Source organism: Marmota flaviventris, chromosome 18 (assembly GCF_047511675.1).
Source record: "Marmota flaviventris isolate mMarFla1 chromosome 18, mMarFla1.hap1, whole genome shotgun sequence".
NCBI classification, from domain to species: Eukaryota; Metazoa; Chordata; class Mammalia; order Rodentia; family Sciuridae; genus Marmota; species Marmota flaviventris.
The window spans coordinates 36904428-36923491 of NC_092515.1; the positions used below are offsets into that span (position 1 = coordinate 36904428).

At 43.8% G+C, this 19064-nt stretch overlaps 1 protein-coding gene across 1 annotated transcript in view; it reads left to right on the top strand.

Annotated features, from left to right (window-relative positions):
* Nup93 (nucleoporin 93) overlaps positions 1-19064 on the top strand; it is a 98356-nt gene that overhangs the window by 68961 nt on the left and 10331 nt on the right. The window contains exons 6-11 of the mRNA XM_071604807.1: positions 7922-7996; positions 10816-10905; positions 12472-12611; positions 16136-16268; positions 17602-17759; positions 18784-18949. Of these exons, the coding sequence (XP_071460908.1) occupies positions 7922-7996; positions 10816-10905; positions 12472-12611; positions 16136-16268; positions 17602-17759; positions 18784-18949 (762 nt within the window). The remainder of the gene's footprint in view (positions 1-7921; positions 7997-10815; positions 10906-12471; positions 12612-16135; positions 16269-17601; positions 17760-18783; positions 18950-19064) is intronic.

A 19064-nucleotide genomic window follows, 5' to 3' on the forward strand; every position in this document is an offset into this window, starting at 1 on the left:
CTCACTTGGAGTAAAAGCCAAAGTTTGTCTTTACAATGACCCATATAAGTCCCTACATGACCTGGTGGTGTGGCCTGTCCAAGTCCATCCCGTACTGCTCTCCCCTGAAACACAGTAGATGCACAAGAATATACTTATTGAATGAATCATTTTGGCTTTAGTTAACTTTATACTAAGGGATATGTTGAAAAGAATGTAGTTTTAGAGTAGGGAAAATTACATAGCCTTAGTTGCCAGTGTTAATGCATTGATAGTAGTGCTAAGTTTAGGATTTTCTCCTCTTTTTAAAATTTAATTAAAAAAATAAAGGCAATATATTTATATAATTCAAGAATTAAAGCACTCTGTCTCCAGATACCCTGTTCCCTTTCCCCTCTGTTTTTCCCATCAGTAGTCACCATTATTACTTTCTAATATATATTTCTAGCATTTCTTCATACAGATACAAATATATAAGAATATGTATTCTTACTTCTGCACCTTCTTACCCAAAAGCTAGCTAGCTGGGTGTTGTGTTCTACATGTTTCTGTTTTCCCTTGTTGTATCCCAGAAATCTTCCCTGCAAGGAATTTTGAGGCTGCATCTGGGATCAGCAGGCAAGCCTGTCTTGCTTGGTCAGTGATGCCCTTGTGCCTGCTGCACCCTTATCTTCCTGTGTGGGGAAAGGGACACAGGAGATTAAAAAACTGGCTTTAGCTGTGACTGTTCCTAAGGCCTTATTCGAAGATTTTTTTTTTTTTTAAAGCTCTGCAGGGTCTTCACCAGTGAAATGGGTTTGTTGGGGCAGATGAGTGATCAAGTAAATAAGCTGATCCACGATGACCATTCCTTACTGTTGTCTTTTCAAGTAGGTTCAGATAGATCATTTGGAGGTGGAGATTAAAAATTGTAATGTTGTAAAAATGAATAGTATTAGACATTTTTAGGCAATATTACCAAATCTTCCTGGTAAGACTTTCCCCCAGAACTTGTTTCATGGTAGCTAGCATTCTTTTTGTACATAGAGATATGAAAACTGAGGCCCAGAGAGATGGTTAATATGCTAGCAAGACTCAGACTGTTGACTTCTAGACCATTGCTCTATTGAAGTCTGGGTCAAAGATGGATGGATTGGCAGTTAGTGGTACCCACAAGCTAACCAAACATCCTATCATCTGAAGATTTGCCCTTGATACAAAAAAAAAAAAACAGGTTTTTTTTCCTATTAAATTGTCTCCATATAAATCAATGCCAAGTCTTTTGTCTTGGGAAATTGTTTCTTAAGGACTATGTCCCATATTTCTTAGCCTTGAAGACTTTACAATCAAATCAGAGTCTTTCAAGAACTTAATGTATAAGATCCTGCCCAGCCTCGTGTTTCTTTCTCAGTTCTTTATGAATGTGGGCAAATAACTAGAACAACTCATGGTTTTATAAACTTCATTTTGAAAAAAAAAATGGTGTTAATAGGTTGTGTTCTGTATAGGGATTTGAAAGTAATTATAAATTGCAAATGAGGTGTTCTTTCTTGATTGCTCATCTCTTCAAAATAGGCTGATCTACTTAATAGATTCTTCTTCCTTGACCTCTAGTCCCCTTGGAAAGGAGTCACCTGTGCTTTTCTGTTCTCTGTTGACATCTAGCAGCATGAATAAAACTGTTGTAAAGTTGACAGACGGTTCTCTCTTAGGTTAGTCAGGGTTTGCCATTTTCTGGAAACTTGTAAGTTTTACTATCTTGAACATTTTTCTTGAAGGGTAACATGTACATGAAGAAAAATGCACAAAAGATAAATATATAACTCAACAAATTGCCACAAATGGAAAACACTTAGATGAAGAAACAGAATCTGACCAGCACCCCAGAAGATTACCTTTGTGCCCCTTTCTGATCTCTGTCCCTTTTTGCCAGCAATAATGGAACCACTGCCCAACTTCTAACATCATAGCTTTATTTTGCCTGTTTTTGAACCTTGTGTAAATAATGTGTACTCTCTGTCTTTTGTGTAATGGTCTGTATATTACTGCATGTAGTTGTGAGCCACCATCTCAGAGCTGATACCTGCAATTTGTTTATCCATTCTGGCATTGATGGACATTGGGTAGTTTCCAATTCTTGGCTCTTATAAATAGTTTACTATGAACATTCTTTTGTGTGTCTTTTGGTGAATACACATTTGTATTTCTGTTAGTACACCTGAGAGGAAATTGCTAGGTCAGAGGGTTTGCATGGGTTCAGCTTTAATAGATATTGCCAAATCGTTTTCCAAAATGGCTTTACTAGTGTATCCTCCCACTAGCAGTATTTTTTAATGTGGTGCTGAGAATTGAACCCAGTGCCTCACACATGCTAGGCAAATATGCTTTACCACTGAGCCGTACCCCAGTCCATGTGGCTATGGACTCTTGTGCCCCGTTCTTGCATCTGGTCAGTGTGAGGAAAAACTCTCCCAGCAGATTCTGTGTCAGGATAAAGGAATCCTTATGTATTTTAGCCAACTTTTAAAACAGTATCTAAAGGTACATTTATTAAACTTCAGTGTAGTCCAGTGGTTGTGTGGTATTGGATGTCATCAGTGGGCGATCCCCTCCTGTATTGTCTAGAGAATGACTTAGCAAGCAGCAGGCTGGCTAGGAAAGTTAAACTGGAGCTTAATAATTACAGGTAGTGATGGTGATATTCTCTGCTGTGATGTATGAACTGTTCAGTGTATGTTGAACAGCCTGTGATTTTGGTAATGGATATAATATTGTATTCTCACCAATTCCCAGTCACACATCATTTCTACATTTTTACATCTCAGAAATCAAGGTATGTCTTAAATTAAGTGGTGTGTCATAGTTTGACAACATTTTTTTTTCTTTCCTAGTGACACATAAAGTGACATTTTCTTATGATAGATGATGTATTAGATTTGATGAAATCCGGTAAAATACACATGCCAAGAGTTTGAATTTGAAAAGCCCAGATTAGATGATTCTAGGCTATATTTTGTGTCTCCCTGGTGATTTTCTAGGGGATGGGCCTGGGTCATTTTGGGAGTTTGAGCAGAATTTCAAGAACAGAAGTATTCTGCTGCTCTTTTAAAAAGAAGATTAAAGAAAAAAAAAAAATCCCAGCTTGCCAGGTTGTCATCATGATGTATCACAGGAACACCTGATCGGGTGGTAGAGGGTGTAGATATACTTGGGAAAACTCTGCTACCCTTGCTTACCCTCACCAAACCACTTCTGTTGGAGGTACACATCCTTCCAGGTCCCTCTCAGGTCCCCTTGTGGTGTTTGTATGTATGCACATCTTACCAATTATCAACCCTAAATGGCACCATTGGATATATTGGGTTGTACAACTTGGCATTGGGTGGGTTTTGTTTTACTTATTTCAGAGCTTTCTCTAAGTTGTATGTAGGGCTCTGTTGTTTATTAGTGGTCGTAATAGTGTTCTGTTATGATGACTCAAGCATTTGCTCATTTTGCCCAAAAAGAGCAAGGTCACACCATCATTACTTGTATTGCTTTAGAACCCTGGTGTTCTGGTCTGTACTTGTTCTTTTTCCCACTAATACTGAGTTTTTATAGCCAAATATTGTAAATTAATCACTTAGATCCATTTTGCTTACGTAATTTCCCACTTGGAAATGAAACTCCCTTCCTTCTGTGACACCATCTTGTCCTTTCCTCCATGCTTGTCTTGCTAAGGACACTGGTAACACTCCTTGCTGCCTAACTGCAGTGTGCCCTCCATGCAGTCATGTATCCCTGGATACATTTTGTACAATAATAGGTGATGAATAAAAGTTTGCAGTGCTCTCGTGACACACTCCTACCTGTCCTAGAATGGCTGTTTGGGGAACACCCAAGTGCTCTGAGCAGCCTGTTCCCAGTCGTGTCTCTGTGAAGCTACTCTCTCTCTCCAGGCTCCTGGTGAGTCCCTCTTTTTCTGTTCGCCCTGCTCTGCTGTCTTTCCTGCTTTTTTGTCTCTGATTCCCTGCTCCTGTTGTCCTGTCCTATGTACTGTCCTGTGGCTGTAGCCGCCCCTACTTGGCTCCATCAAGCCCTGGTGCAGGAAAGCCCAGGGGCCAGAGGCATTTGGAATGCTGTTCCCACCCAGCTACTGGCACCCACTTTCCCAGCCCGCGGGCAGTCCTGGTGTAGAATCATGCTGAAAGCTTGCCAGGTCCTCTGCTCAGGAATGTGTGTGTGTGCACATCTTGTTGATGGACAGTTGACTTTATGTGTGGTAAAACAGCAGCCTGACCAAGGGCAGCTGAAGGAGAGGTACTTTTGAAAACAAGAGCATTAGGCAAAATTAATTTACATGGAAATTCAAGGGCTGTACCCAACTACTTTTTAAATGGATAATTTTAAAAATTAGGTCTTTAGTACTGGAAATTTTGTCTCAAGGCTGTTTGCTATAGCTGAACCAAACATGTGCTTGCAGAAGGGCCTTTTTCCTGCTCTGCTTTTCCTTCTCTTACCGACTTAACAGGTGTGCTGATCTGTTCTTTAAAAAAGCTACAGACCCTTCAGCTTTCAGATGTCTTGGTTCTGGAAAGGTGGCTGTCTTATAGAACACGCTCAATGCAGTGTTACTGGAGACGTGCAGAATTGGCACAGAAGTAGACGGTGTGCTGGTGGGGGTTCTGTTCCATCAAGGAGTGTGTATTCATTGTAGAAAAATGAGACGAGACTTTCTAGCCAGCACAAGTGAAAACAAAGTTCTTTTCAGTGGTGTTTCTGCAGTGTCCATATCTAGCTGTTATTGCTTGTCAGATGTTTTGTTCGCATGTTCATTGTGGTTTTGGGGGGATGGGTATAAGGGATTGAACTCAGGGGCACTTGACCAATGAGCCACATCCCCAGCCCTATTTTGTATTTTATTTAGAGACAGGTTCTCACTGAGTTGCTTAGTACCTTGCTGGTGCTGAGGCTGGCTTTGAACTTGTGATCATCCTGCCTCAGCTTCCCAAGCTTCTGGGATTAAGGTACATGCCCTGCCCCAAATGTTCATTATGGTTGCTTGTTTTTTATGTATAAAGTGATAACAGCTAGCATTTATTTGCCAGGAATTGGGCTCTGTCTGAGTTTGTTCAATCTATTCCTTACAACAGTGCTGTGAGGTCAGCAGTTGGCCACTGAGATCCATGGGTTCCATCAGTGGATTCAACCAGCCACACATGAAAAGTAACCAGAAAAAAACAATTATGTCTGTACTGAACACAAGTAGGTGTTTATCTTGTCGTTATTCCCTAAACAGTATAATAGGACTATTCACGTAGCATGTACATTATTTTAGGAAATACAGGTCATTCAGACATGATTTATAGTATAGAGGAGGATGTGTATAGGTTACAGGTAAATGTTATGCCATTTTATTTGAAAGACTTCAGAATCTGTAGGTTTTGGTGTCTGCAGTGGGTTCTGGAACCAGTCCCCCATACATACCAAAATAACCACTGTTTTTCTCCCAATTTAATCTTTATCCTAAACCTATGGGGTGGGTACCAATTTTACTAAAGAATCTGAAGCTTAAAAGAAGCAATATGCTTGCTCAAGGTCATATAGCTAATAAGCAGTAGAGTCAGGGTTTTTACCTCTCTCTGGCCCTGCAGTGGCTGTCCTGGGGATCTTGCCCCTGCTGCTCTGGTGGGCAGGCTAGAGGAGTGGTGAAGAGTGCAGAGTGCCAGGCCGTGGGTTCAGGCCGTGGCTCCCTGCCTCCTGCTGTAGTGAACTTGAGCACATTGTTTCACCTTCCTCTGGGCTTTTTTTTTCTTCATCTGTAAGATCTGTTTCCTAGGGCTGTGGATTAATACATGGAAGTTCAACTCAGATAGTGCTTGGCACAGTAAGTGCTGGATTAACATGGCTCTTACTATCTTTGTATGTCACTGTCCATGGCATATCTACTTACCTTAGGCTCACAAGACGGCTGCCATAGCTCTAGATGTTAACATTTGTATTCAAGGTTGAAAGAAGGAAAGCTGAAAGGTTTTTTAAAAATTTTAAAAAGGTTTTTAAAAAGGTTTTTTTAAAAATTTTTTAATATCTTTTTAGTTGTTGATGGACCTTTATTTTATGTATTTGTATGTGGTGCTAAGAATCGAACCCAGTGCCTCCCACATGCTAGGCAAGCACTCTACCACTGAGCCACAACCCCAGCTCCAAGGTCATCTGGTTCTTTACCCCCACTTTATCAGGAAAAGCAGAGGCTGTCTGCATACTTGTGTTTCCATCTCATCAATTAGAACTAGGGTGGAAGGCCATCCCTGGCTGTAGTAGAGGCCGGGAAAAGGTACTTTTAGTGATGTGTAGGGGTCACCTCTGTGGGCCAACAGTTACATTACCAGAGATTTGCATCTAATTGATACCACCTTGGGCAATTTGAAATCTTCCCTGGTGGGAATAACTACAGAAACCTGTAAATGCTGCACATCTGATCCCCTTGCCCAAGAGCCAGTTGTTAGAAATTGATCGGTTCACTTTTGGGGGCATTTAGCTCTATATGCCGGCCCAAAAGGCAGCAGGGAGAGAGGTGAGGAGTGGGATTAGGAATGATTGCTGGGTCAGCTAGCCACAGCATCTACCAAGGTCAGTAAACTCTTATGCTCTTTTAATGCCAGTGATTGCTGGAGGTCAGAGTTGAGGCAGACCTCTCAAGGTCATCGAGGACAGCCCCTTCATTTGACTGATGGGAATCTGAGGCTCCAGAACCATGTACTTTGATCCAGACTTCAAAGCCAGGGAGTGAAGCAGCCCTCCTGGTACCTAGAAGTCCTTGGCAGTCCAGTGTCCATTCTCTAGAACGGAGGGTTTGAAACCTGCCTTTCTGCCCCTGTGCCTCTCCTCTCTAGCCTGCTCCAGTTGTACCCACTCTAGTACTGCTTTGATCAGCTCTCACGGCGCAGGGAATTGGGCTGTCGTTATCCATTGGCTTCCCAGGAAGGCTACTTTAGTTTTGGTTTTTAGAAAACCAAAAGAGCATTAATTATTTTTTTAAATGAGACAAACTTGAATTTGACCTCTGCTGTAGTATACTACAGGCCAATGTATTAGAAATTGAAGAATGTATCTAAATCCATATTTGTTTATAATAAGAAATCAGCTTAGTTAAAGATGAGCTTTAGTCTTTCTTTTTTTTCTTTTTTATTTTTTTGTTGTCATTGGACTTTATTTATATGTGGTGCTGAGAATCGAACCCCGTGCCTCACACATGCTAGGCAAGTGCTCTACCACTGAGCTACAACTCCAGCCTGAGCTTTAGTCTTTCTTTAGAAAAGACCAGTAAACTTTTTCCATATATGTATATGTGACTCTCCCATCAGAGGGTAAGCTCTTCAGGGCAGGCCCTGTGGGCTGGCTCCTTTTCTTCTGAGGGTGGATATGCCCAGTGCATTTGGCATTCATGTGTATTTATTGTATGAATGAATGAATGAATGCCCAGCTTGGACTGGCTTCACATCTTCAAATACAGAAAACGAATTGGCAGCCGTTGTCTTAGTGTGGACTTGGGATCAGAAAGTCTGAACCTGGTGTTGGGGCCCTGTTGAGTCTGTTCCTTCAGTTGCTACAGATGAGGCATGGAAATGGGGTGCACTGATAGGAGTGTGACCTCACTGATGGGAAGATGAGGTGGAGAGGGGGCTTGGGGGAACTGAATATCAGAAGATGTACCTTTCCAGAAACAGTCACTCAGACCTCAGTAGGGCTTATTTGGCTTTTCTTTACATTTGTATCAACCCAGTCTCTTGCCTGCTCTCTTGCCCTGTGTTCATGGTAAGATATCATGTTCTGTTGAAACCTTAACATCATCATTTTGAGGAAATCTTAAATAGAAAATAGATTCCTCATAGCTTTAAAGACAGAGATCTGTTTACATGACTTTTATTTCTTCACATGACTGAGTACTGTTCTTAACCAGTTCTGGATATGTCTTTATCTACAGCCCAGTTACATCAATGATGTGGGTCCCCCTGGTCGGAGCTCTCTGGATAGCATTGAGATGGCGTATGCCCGGCAGGTGAGCATGCTCTCAAGGACTTAACCCAGGAAAATGCATGTGAGCCTCTGGGAATCAAAGGGAACGATAATTTCATGTGAAAGTCAAACCCTGAAAGCAAGTTGGGTTTTCATGTAGAGTACTGGTTAATATTTTACCATATAGGCCACTGGAAAATTCTATCAAATAGGGTAATTGAATGACTCAGATTTGATGTGGGGAAATTGAAATCTGCCGTCTACACTGACCAGGCAACCCATATTGCATTCTTGGCAGTGGCTCTGTGTACAGTAAAGCCTTGAGAAACTACCCTGCGTAGCAAATGGAGTTCTGTATTAACTGAGTTACCTGGTGAGCCAATGGTGTGATCAGAAACCCTTCTTTCACCCCTTGCTGAGAGATATGTCTCTCTGCCTTGGTAAGCATAGTGTTCTGAGCTACTTCATATCATTACCATCTTGAAGAAGCTCCCGATACATGGGGATCTTGCTTACGGTTGCTGATCATGACTGTGCAGGAGTAAGGGTGTAGACTGAGGTGCTTTAGTCTGGTAAGCACAAACTCACCACTGGACTGAAACAGGCCTGAGGACAGGCATACCTGGGGTGGACTTTTTGAATAAAGCATTGCCAGCCAACTGCGTTTTATTATAATTTGTCATATTCTTCCATAAAGTATCAGAAAGGGGAAACATACCTGTTCCTTGAGTTAAAGGTGATGGGCTTCCACCCCTCTTAAGATCATCCTGCACCAGCAGCAGCCGAAGGACACCTGCTCAGATAGTACCAACTCCCATGCCTTTTGGGAAGCACGTTGGTGCCCCCTCGTAGCCCTCAGCATTACCTCCTTCCTTCCTTCTCTCCAGCCTGGAGTCAGGTGGTTGGAGGAATAAACAGGTAACAGTTATGGAGGGGAGAGAATGGCCACAAGAAATTCTTACACCTTGTGCTCTTTAGCAGAGGTCTCTGGCTTCAGTTGCCAATTAATTAGTCACTGAAGTTCTGCATTAACCAAATACCTGGTAGGCTTTTGGCATTACCAGAAATCCTTATTTTTCCCCTTGTGAAAGACATTTCCATGCTTTGTAAAAGTCTCTCTCCTTTAATATGCCATGGTCATTTCCAACTGCAGGCAGCTGAAACCAGTTTATCAGCTTCCCACAAATGGGTTCCCCTTTCTTCCCAATCCATGTTTTACCACTGTCCTCCATTTATTTCTTTCTGCTTCAATCTTTAGATCCATTCATCCTCCCTCCCTCTTTCTCTCTCTCCCCCTCCCTTCCTCCCTCCCCCTGCACATCGACACCCTTTAAATTTCACCTTCATTACAGGGCTGAATCTGTCCATTGCCATGGCCATCACAGGAATTCAGGCCTGATGAAATTATAAGCTTTTGAGGAGAGAAACTATGTGTTTTCTATATCTGCAAAGACAAAAACTTCCTACAGTGTAACATTTCATAGCACTTGGAGCACCCGGATGTTCTGTATCTGTTTACATGGCCATCCCCTCCAATGGACAATGATTCTTTGCACCACATGTTAACATAGTACCTTACAAAGGGAAAACCCCCAATAAGTGATCATTGCGTGAATAAACATACCTTATCGTGTATTTTTTATTTTCATTTTTGGTACTGGGGATTGAACTCAGGGGCACTCAACCACTGAGGCACATCCCCAACCCTTTTTGTATTTTATTTAGAGACAGGGTCTCACTGAGTTGCATAGGGCCTCGCTAAGTTGGTGAGGCTGGCTTTGAACTCGTGATTCTCCTGCCTCAGCCTTCCAAGCCACTGGGATTATAGGCATGTGCCACTGAGCCTGGCCCATTTTATTTAATCTTTATAACAGACCTGGACGCTAAATGGTATTGTTGTCCTCCATTTAAAATAGAGGAAATTCAGGTTCAGCAGGGTCGCTTTATCTAACATCAGTGTTCTCTTCAGTCCTTAGAATAGCAGTGACTTCTAATACAAAGTGAAGTCTTCCACAAGAGTAGAAGTTACTAGTTTTCACTATCGTTATTTTAGTACTAGAAAAATAAAATCCAGCTGGGCACGGTGGTGCATGCCTGTAATCCCAGCAGCTTGGGAGGCTGAGACTGGAGGATTGCAAATTCAAAGCCAGCCTCAGCAACAGGGAGGCACTCAGCATCTCAGAGAGACCCTGTCTCTAAATAAAATACAAACTAGGGCTGGGATGTGGCTCAGTGCTGAGTACCCCTGAGTTCAATCCCTGGTACCCCCCGACCCCCTACAAAAGCCAAAGTACCAGTGGCTTCCTTATACCTTAAACCTCACATAGTTTTAATTTTTTGTTTGCTAAATTTTTTGGAGAAAATTCTACCTAAAGAGCAGGTTCTTTCCAGGAAAAACGTATATTCCAGTTGTGCAGCAACTGCTAATCTAATGTGTGGTGGCTGCAACCTGACATTCCTTATTCAGTCCATGGACCCTGGACGTGGGACCATTCAGGCCTTAGACCAGGATTTAACCGGCCTTTGACTTCTAGGAAGTAGCAGCCGAAACCGTTCCACTGTCCTGTCTTCCTGTCATCTTCCTTGGTCCTTGCTCCCTGCCTGTGGTGCTCCTTCCCCAGGACCACCTTACTCTCATTCTTCAGGTTTTTGGAAGGCTGGGAAAGCAATTAGTCTTGGTGTGTTGCCCTTAACCCAGGCACAGATCCAGAGAGCTGGCCAGTATGGCTGGCTCAGCACTGTGAGGAGGGGAAGGTCTGTGGAAACTTCTGACCATTTGTTGGTTTCGGAGCTGTTTCAGGAAATCTTAAAAAGAAGTGAAAATAGAAACTGTGCCATTTACTTTGCTTTCCATCATTCCAGATTTATATCTATAATGAGAAGATTGTCAGTGGCCATCTGCAGCCTAACCTTGTGGACCTCTGTGCTTCCGTCGCAGAGCTGGATGATAAGGTAGTGACCACAGCTAGCCTGTGTCAAAAGGTGGGGTCCCGTGTTCAAATGGGATTAGCAATTTGCTGACTTGGCTAAAGTGCAATTAAGAAACACTCTGTTCCATGGAGTAAAATTTAATTGTTCTTCAGAGGTTTATTTAAATAGTTTTGGAGTTTTTTTTTTAAATAATAATATTTTTTAAAATGTATCTTCAGAAAACCCAGCCAATTCAATTAATAGTTGCAAGAGTTCTCCTTAAGCTATCGTTGCTTTAAAGTTCTGACAGTTTGACTCTCCACTCATCAGTTTCCCTCCCCAGACAGACCGTTGAGGCCTCTAAGGAGAGCTGAATTATAAAGGTGACATAGTCTTAACACCTGCCAGCTCTTTGACTCAGGTAGCTGAGCTTTCTTCATACGCCCCTCATCCCATTCCTCTCTGACCTCCTACCCCCAATTTTTATTCCCCCTCTACTCTTATCCCTGGACAACTTTCTCCTCTGAGGAAAAAATTAAAAAGCAAAGAAGTGAAGCCAGGCATGGTGGGTGCACGCCTATAATCTCAGCTACTTTGGGGACTGAGGCAGGAGGATCACAAGTTCAAGAACAGCTTGAGCAACATAGCAAGACCCTGTCTCAGGATAGAAAGTAAAAGGACTGGGAATGTAGTTGAGGGGTAGAGCACTGCAGTCAATCCTATGACCACACAAACACCACCAAAGAAGTCGGTGCTGGGTTCCAGGAGGGAGAGAGATCATGGAAGCAAACACCCGTATACAGGGTTGTTGTAAAATAGCAAAATATAAGGCAACACGCACTTGGCTGGATATTCTGCGGTTTTAATTTTTGATGAAAACAGACTTTTGCCTTTTGCTTTAAAAAGGTGTAAGCCTCTTTCTCCATCCAGTGCCATATTCCTTAGAGTATTACCAGAGGTTAAGAGAAGACATTTTTTAAAGAGAGATTTATAGCCAGGAGGACTCAGGAGAGGGAGGAGGCCCGCTGTGTGATATTAGCACAAAGAATGCCTGCTTCTTCCTGGAGGAGCTCTAGAAGGGAGTGAGGGAGAAGGAGAATGGAGGCTGGGATGCTCACCTAGTGGGTAAGAGCCATGGCCTCTGGAGAGTCCCTGGGAGGACAAAACCTGTATTATTTAGTTTAAACTCTTGTTTTAAGCCTCAAGAAACTCAAATAACCTTGTAAGGACTAAAATGCAGCCCTAGAGTTTAAACTCTTAGAACTCTGGTGATTATAAACGTATTCACTCTCTCTTAAGGGAGAGCCCACTGAGATCCAGTGTTCTTGTTACTTTATGTGGCTGTAATTATGTAGGTGGTTGTGTCAGGCTGGATGGTAATTGATGTGGAAGCCAGAGCGGGGAGGGATGGGGGTGCTCAGAGGTGGATGGAACTTGGGCTGCTGGCAGAGCAGAGGTGCATCTTCTGCCCTTTGCTTGAACCTGAGGGTCTCAGACAGAAGACATTCACTCCCCCTCAGCCTGCCCGTCGCCCAGGTCAGCGCTGTGAGAGCCGAGTAATTCCTCCAGCCCTGCAGCATTATCACGTGCAGTCTCGTTTACACCCAGAGCATTTCTGACATGTGGACCATGGTAAAACAAATGACAGATGTGTTGTTGGCACCAGCGACTGACGCCCTGAAGAGCCGGAGCAGCGTGGAAGTGCGCATGGAGTTCGTCAGGCAGGCGCTGGGGTACCTCGAGCAGAGGTGAGGCAGCAGGAGCTTGATGGGCCCGTTCCACTCCCCGACACCGGCTCTCCCTGGGGTCTCATCGTCTTTGGACTCACTGTCCTGTGGCCCCTGTCATTGAGACAATGAGCAGGGCTGAGGGGCACCCTGTTGTCAGAGCCAGGACTGTTCCTGCAGTGGTGACAGAGCACACGTGAAAGTCACGTGAGTGGGAGCGCTGTTAGATTGGTTCTCTTCTGCTCTCAGTCCCTTCACACGGAGTCCTCGTGGTTATTAGGCTGGAACGCGCAGGTCATAATTCTGCTTCCTGGTGCGGTTCAGCTATTACACCTTAGGTTCTTTTGTTTCCTCAGCATTCGAGTCTTTATCCAGTAGGTGTCACCACGTGAAGCCTTAACCTTGCTGTCTTTCCAGTTCCACTCTTTTAATCCCTATGAATCCGAGGGTTTCCCAGATGCTAATGCCTGATTGCTTTGCCACTTTCTTACCAATCAGAGGTGGCTGCTGTTACATAAAAAAAATTATGCCTGATACATAAAAAATTATTTGGGACTGTGCCCTTGTGCCCTCAGTATTGTCCCCTTCATTAGTGGGGCCCATGCCATTCATCCCTCCCTGTGGACTCTCTCTCTTTCAGAGACAGAGCCTCTCCCTGTTGGTGCAAGACAGAAAGCCCAGCTGAATGTCTCACTAAACTGCAGCCTTTGCACTGAACCTCTGCACCTGCCCACAGCCTTGTGTGTTTGCCTTTTGTCAGCAGAATCATGCTTCATTAGGAAGTCATAGATTTCCTGTATGTAACTGAGGTGGTACACACTTGGTGCGCAGAGAACGGGTTTGAATGAACAGCATTAGACGGACACTCACCAGCTTCCATCCCCTGGTAGAGAGATCTTAAACTCCAAATTCCTCTAGCCTAGGCGTAAAGTTTTATAAAAATAATTCATGAGGCTTTAGCCAAATTTTTGTAATTAAGTTTTGGGTGTATTTGATTTCCCTCCACAAAAACCTGATGCACGGGTACTATTTATTCATTACAAGTCAGCAAAATATGAGCCACAATATTTTTTACACCATGTAAAAGCATACGGAAAATTTTTAAAGGGATGTAAATATATGCTGCTCAGGATCCTTCTATCTTCGTCAACCTCATCCTTAACTTGGCGCTGACTTCAACAAGGGTGCCAGCCTGCCTGCCTTTGTTTTTTCTCTGGCAAGTCATCCCCTTTTATTACTTATTATTTTATTATTCATTTCATTTCGTTTTAAAATATTATCTTGTTCCGTTAATTCCCTCAACAGCACTTCTCAGAGCTATTTTGGAGTATCCTACCCATGACTATCGTAACTTTATTTTCTTTTTCACTCTAGAGTGGCATTGCTCTCTGATGGCATCCTTTTGAAGGATTCATTATCACCTTTTTATAGACGAGATATTTTAGAATAATTAATCTCAGTTTTAAAGTATTTTTGCTAATGTTTTCTGCTGACAGTACACATACAGTATTTTAAGTGATGTAATGTATCAGATGGCAAAGTAGACCCAGTCCCAAATAATTTTTTATGTGTCAGGCCAAAAGTGTTGAGAAAATGTGGTGGGCTCAGTCCATCTCTTCCCTGCCACATTCTCAGGTTTGAGGCAGGATATATGTTTCTTAGTCCTCAAGGAATTTAACCTCCTTCTTCAACTTTCCAGCACACGAATCATCTTAATTTAAGCTGGAAGAAACCACAGCGGGCACCTTTTTGTTCCAGCTGCTACAGGACTCTTTATTCTCTTATCCAACCTCCGCTTTTAAATACTTCAGTGGTAGGGACCTGGTTACATTTGTTAAATAGTGTTTCTTTATCATTATAAAAACAATACATATTTCTTATAGAAATTTTGAAAAATACCAAAAAGAAGACCCAAAAAAAGAGAAGATGTCCTCTACCTACATCCAGAAGCTCCTGTTACCTTGTTATTTTTTTTCACATTTTGATATGAGTATTTTGTTTGATTTTATTTTTTACACAGTTTGATACAAATGTGTACAATATATGATTTTTATAGTTTGATTTTTAATTCTTATCAGAAAGTATTTAAAATTATATTAAAACCATATATTAGAATATCAGTAACTTGGACAGTTTAATCTTGTTATGGAAGCACTTAAAAATAGTACAGAGGATTTTAAGAAGGATGCTACCAAATAAAAGGGAAGGTAGAAAATTATCATTTTGCAGTCTCTAAGGTCCTGACTGGTTCTGCAATGACCACCAGTGGAAACTAAAGCCAGTAGGTGAAAAGATTGTTGATAAATAGAAGAGTCACATGACCTCTCAAGTATACCCCACAGGTTACTTATGAATTACAAAGGGAATGATATTAAATTGTAGTGGACAGATCTGATGGACAACATCTGGAAGCCAAATAACAAAGAGAGTCAACCTAGAGGCTCATTATGAGACCCTGCAAGAAAGGTTACTCAGTGGCATCCATGTGGGGTCATTGGCAAAAAAGTTGAACCTGAGTCAAATCTTGAAGAAATGATCCAGCTTTGTGGGACATTCCACCAGACAGCTGGCCTGGGTTCTTTAAAAAAGGTCAGTGTCAAGAAAGACAAAACGGGAGGTAGAACTACCCTAGGGCAAGGGAGATGACAGTGCCATGACATCTGGTTGCCATATATTTCCTGGACTAGATCCTGGATTTTAAAAGAAAGCAAACCAGCCAGGCATGGTGGTGCACGCCTCTAATCTCAGCTGCTCGGGAGACTGAGGCAGGAGGATCACGAGTTCAAAGCCAGCCTCAGCAACAGGGAGGCACTCAGCATCTCAGAGAGACCCTGTCTCTAAATAAAATACACACTAGGGCTGGGGATGTGGCTGCTCAGTGGTCGAGTGCCCCTGAGTTCAATCCCTGGTATCCAAAAGAAAAAAAAAAAGAAAAAGAAAATAAACCATGAAGGACATTAGGTGTATTTAGATACTACTACTCTTTTTTTAAAAAATATATTTATTTTTTAATTTTAGGTGGACACAATATCTTTATTTGTTTTATTTTTATGTGGTGCTGAGGATCAAACCCCGTGCCTCATGCATGCTAAGCAAGCGCTCTTAGCTCCAGCCCACTACTGGTTTGTTAATGTCTCATAATGAGCCTCTAGGTTGACTCTCTTTGTTATTTGGCTTCCAGGTTTGTTAATGTTTCTTGGTGTTGTGGTGTTGAGGTTAAGTAGGAAAATGTCCTAGTTCACATAGAAAGTTTAAACAGAACCCACTGGAGAGCCAGGCAGTGGGTGGAGCAGCCCCTACACATCAGCCCTGGAAGCCTTTGAGGCCCACAGTTGTGTTCCTATTGAGTATCTGCCATGAGGAGAAATCTGTTATAGTGATAAATAATGTATTTTATTTCATGAAAAACATACTGTTTCCTCCTGTGTGATGGGTTTGAAACCCAGGCCCTGCTCTGTAGAATCACAAACTAATGTCATGGGTGTGGACATATTGTGTGTAATGTGTGTTTTCAACCTCCTGTTTTTCCCTTTTACATTTTTCAGTTATAAGAATTACACCCTTGTGACTGTGTTTGGAAATTTGCATCAGGCCCAGCTGGGTGGTGTGCCTGGGACTTATCAGTTGGTGCGAAGTTTTCTGAACATTAAACTTCCAGCTCCCTTACCTGGACTTCAGGTATTAGCAACCTCTGTGTGGTCAAGATTGCCCCAGAGCAATTGCTCTTAGGTGTTTGCAGTTAAAATGTGTATGTGTGGAAAAGAGACCAGGGAGGGGTGAGGATGGGGGCCTGGTCGTGTGGAGTCCAGGGTGAAGGAGCAGGAGAGGAAGATGGTATTGGGTTCTGGACGTATTCTAAAGTTGAGCTGTGAGGACTCTCAGAGGAACTTGGGTGTGAGACGCAGAGTCAGAGATGACTTGTGAAATTTTAGCCAGAAGGGTTTCTAGGATGCAGCCCTTCCGAGCTCACCATCCAGCTAGGGGAATCGTCTTATAATCAAGCATCACGCGATATACAATGCCCTAACCTGGGGGATCTAGATAGAGGAGGCTGGCTTTGTACAGAAAGTGAAGGTCACACTTGCTCTTAGAGAACAGGTGTTCCCCAGCCCAGGCCCCAGAAAGGCCATTCCAGGTGGGGAGAACTGCGGGAACAAATGCGCCGAGGCTACAGAGAGCACCTGGAGAGGGGGCATGGGCAGGGCTCGCCAAGGTCGGGCCTGCGGAGAAGGCCTGCACGCCACACTCACAAGCACTTTGGTCTTGGTCCACAGAGGGGTTTAAGTGGACAGGGGACATGGTGCCATGTGAGTTTTGGAAAGATCTTGCTAGGAGAAGGGAGGGAAGGGCTGAGAAAGGAGGTAGGAAGTACATTCTCCAGGGCAGTCAGGAGAAGCAGGGCTGGGTGAGTGCAGGCCTGCTGTGCCGACAGTAACAGGACTGGATTCAGGTAGATCCTGCAGTAGTGGGGGAGTGGGGACAGAGCTGCCTCAGATTCCTGGGGCTTTGAAGTGTCTGATACAAGGAGCTCAGCATTTGAATGAAGGAAATGGCTCCTGGTTGGTGGTTGGGATTTTATACACTTGGGTAGATAATGATGCTCCTTTATTGGTCAGTGGTGTTTTTAGCCCTTGCTTCTTGGGGCTAGTTGAAGTTGAGTTACCACAGAATAATGGCATCTGATGACTGCAAGCCACTGGGATTCCTTGGGGAAAACAGGACTGGCTGTAGATTCCTTGGGGAAAACTGACTGGGTGAGTGGACTTCTAGGGGCAGGCTCCAGGGCCACACTGCCACTTCCTAACTCACCTGGACAGGTCACTCAGCCTCCCTGCCTCAGTTTCTTTGTGGAAAACAGGGAGCAAGAGGCTGTTAATGGTTCTTACCTCATGGGGCGGCTGTGAGAATCAAGTGACTTGGCCTAGGAGAGGGACTGCGCTGGGCTCTGGCACACCAGGAGGCAGTCAGTGAGCTTTGGTTTGTCACCTGAGCACCATCTGTCCTGTTTCAGGATGGAGAGGTGGAGGGCCACCCTGTCTGGGCGTTGATCTACTACTGCATGCGCTGCGGAGACCTGCTTGCGGCTTCTCAGGTGGTGAACCGAGCCCAGCACCAGCTGGGAGAGTTCAAGACCTGGTTCCAGGAGTACATGAACAGCAAGGACAGAAGGTACGGGAGTGTGGTGGCCCATCGAGAAGCCACGTGTAATCCAGGGGGTGGCCTTCACTGACATCATTCCCTTTTCCTTCACATGCTTAAAATAAATTTCTACTTGGGGAAAAAAGAAGCTTAGAAAGTGAGCAGAACTCTTGGGAACATGACTGGAAACACAGAAGGAAAGCTCTGTTCCCTCATGGCTGTTTACACACGAGCACACGTCTGCATTTGGGAGTTCCCTGATCCAGCGAGTGCACAAGTGTGCTGGGGAGCGTGATCTGACTTAGCATGAACACCCAGGGCTCATCAGGGTGCTGGCTAAAATGGACTGTTTGTATTACAGAGTCCTATTCTGGTGAGCCCGATGCAGAAATATGTTGTTATAGACTTCATAACTCAAAGGCTAGAATTAAAAGTTTATAATATGACCTTAAATCAATTTATTAAGCTTTTTAAAAGTTCTGTGACATTAAGGAACTAGCTAGCATTAGTCTTCTTCTGGATTTTGCTAACATAATTGGATACAACCTCATATTCAAGCCTAGTTGATGTGTCTGTGTATAGAAGAAATAGCAGTGGTCACTCCAGCTGTACCTATGACAAACAAGGGCAGTGTCAGTCCTGCCATGTCAAAATGTTGTCTGAAAGTGCAAGTCCCTGTCTTGCTCATATTAAAGTAGGGTTGATGTCTTGGAGTTCCCTGTGATGGAGACCCCGAAGCAAGGTTTTGCATGCAGGCAGTTCATTTGGGAGGCGACCCCACATGAATGAGGGAGCAGCAGTTCAGGGGGCTGAGGCCGTTGAGGGGAACTGCTCGAGAGCTGCTGTGGCGCAGTGGAGCGCTGGTGCGTCAGCATTTCTGACCTGACCCTGCAGGTCCTAGTGATAGAGCTGGCAGCCAGGAGTGCTGGTACTGGGCGGAGTCAGGCGGAAGCAGAGGTGCTGCAGGGCTGAGCAGCTCAGCTCTGGGAGATGGGTGCTTTCACTTGCCCTGGGGATGTGCACTGAGCATGTCTGTCTGGTCCCTTGTCTTCAGATTGTCCCCAGCTACGGAAAACAAGCTCCGGCTTCATTACCGCAGAGCCCTCAGGAACAACACAGACCCCTACAAGCGGGCCGTGTACTGCATCATTGGCAGATGCGATGTCACTGACAATCAGAGTGAAGTGGCAGACAAAACCGAGGACTACCTGTGGCTGAAGGTCAGCAGTGCTTTCTTGGCTTGGGCAGGGCATCAGCCCTTTGCTCTACCCCAGTTCCGGCCACAGGTTTTACCTACTTAGTGCGTGATGCCAGTGAGGCTATCAGCACCAGTGG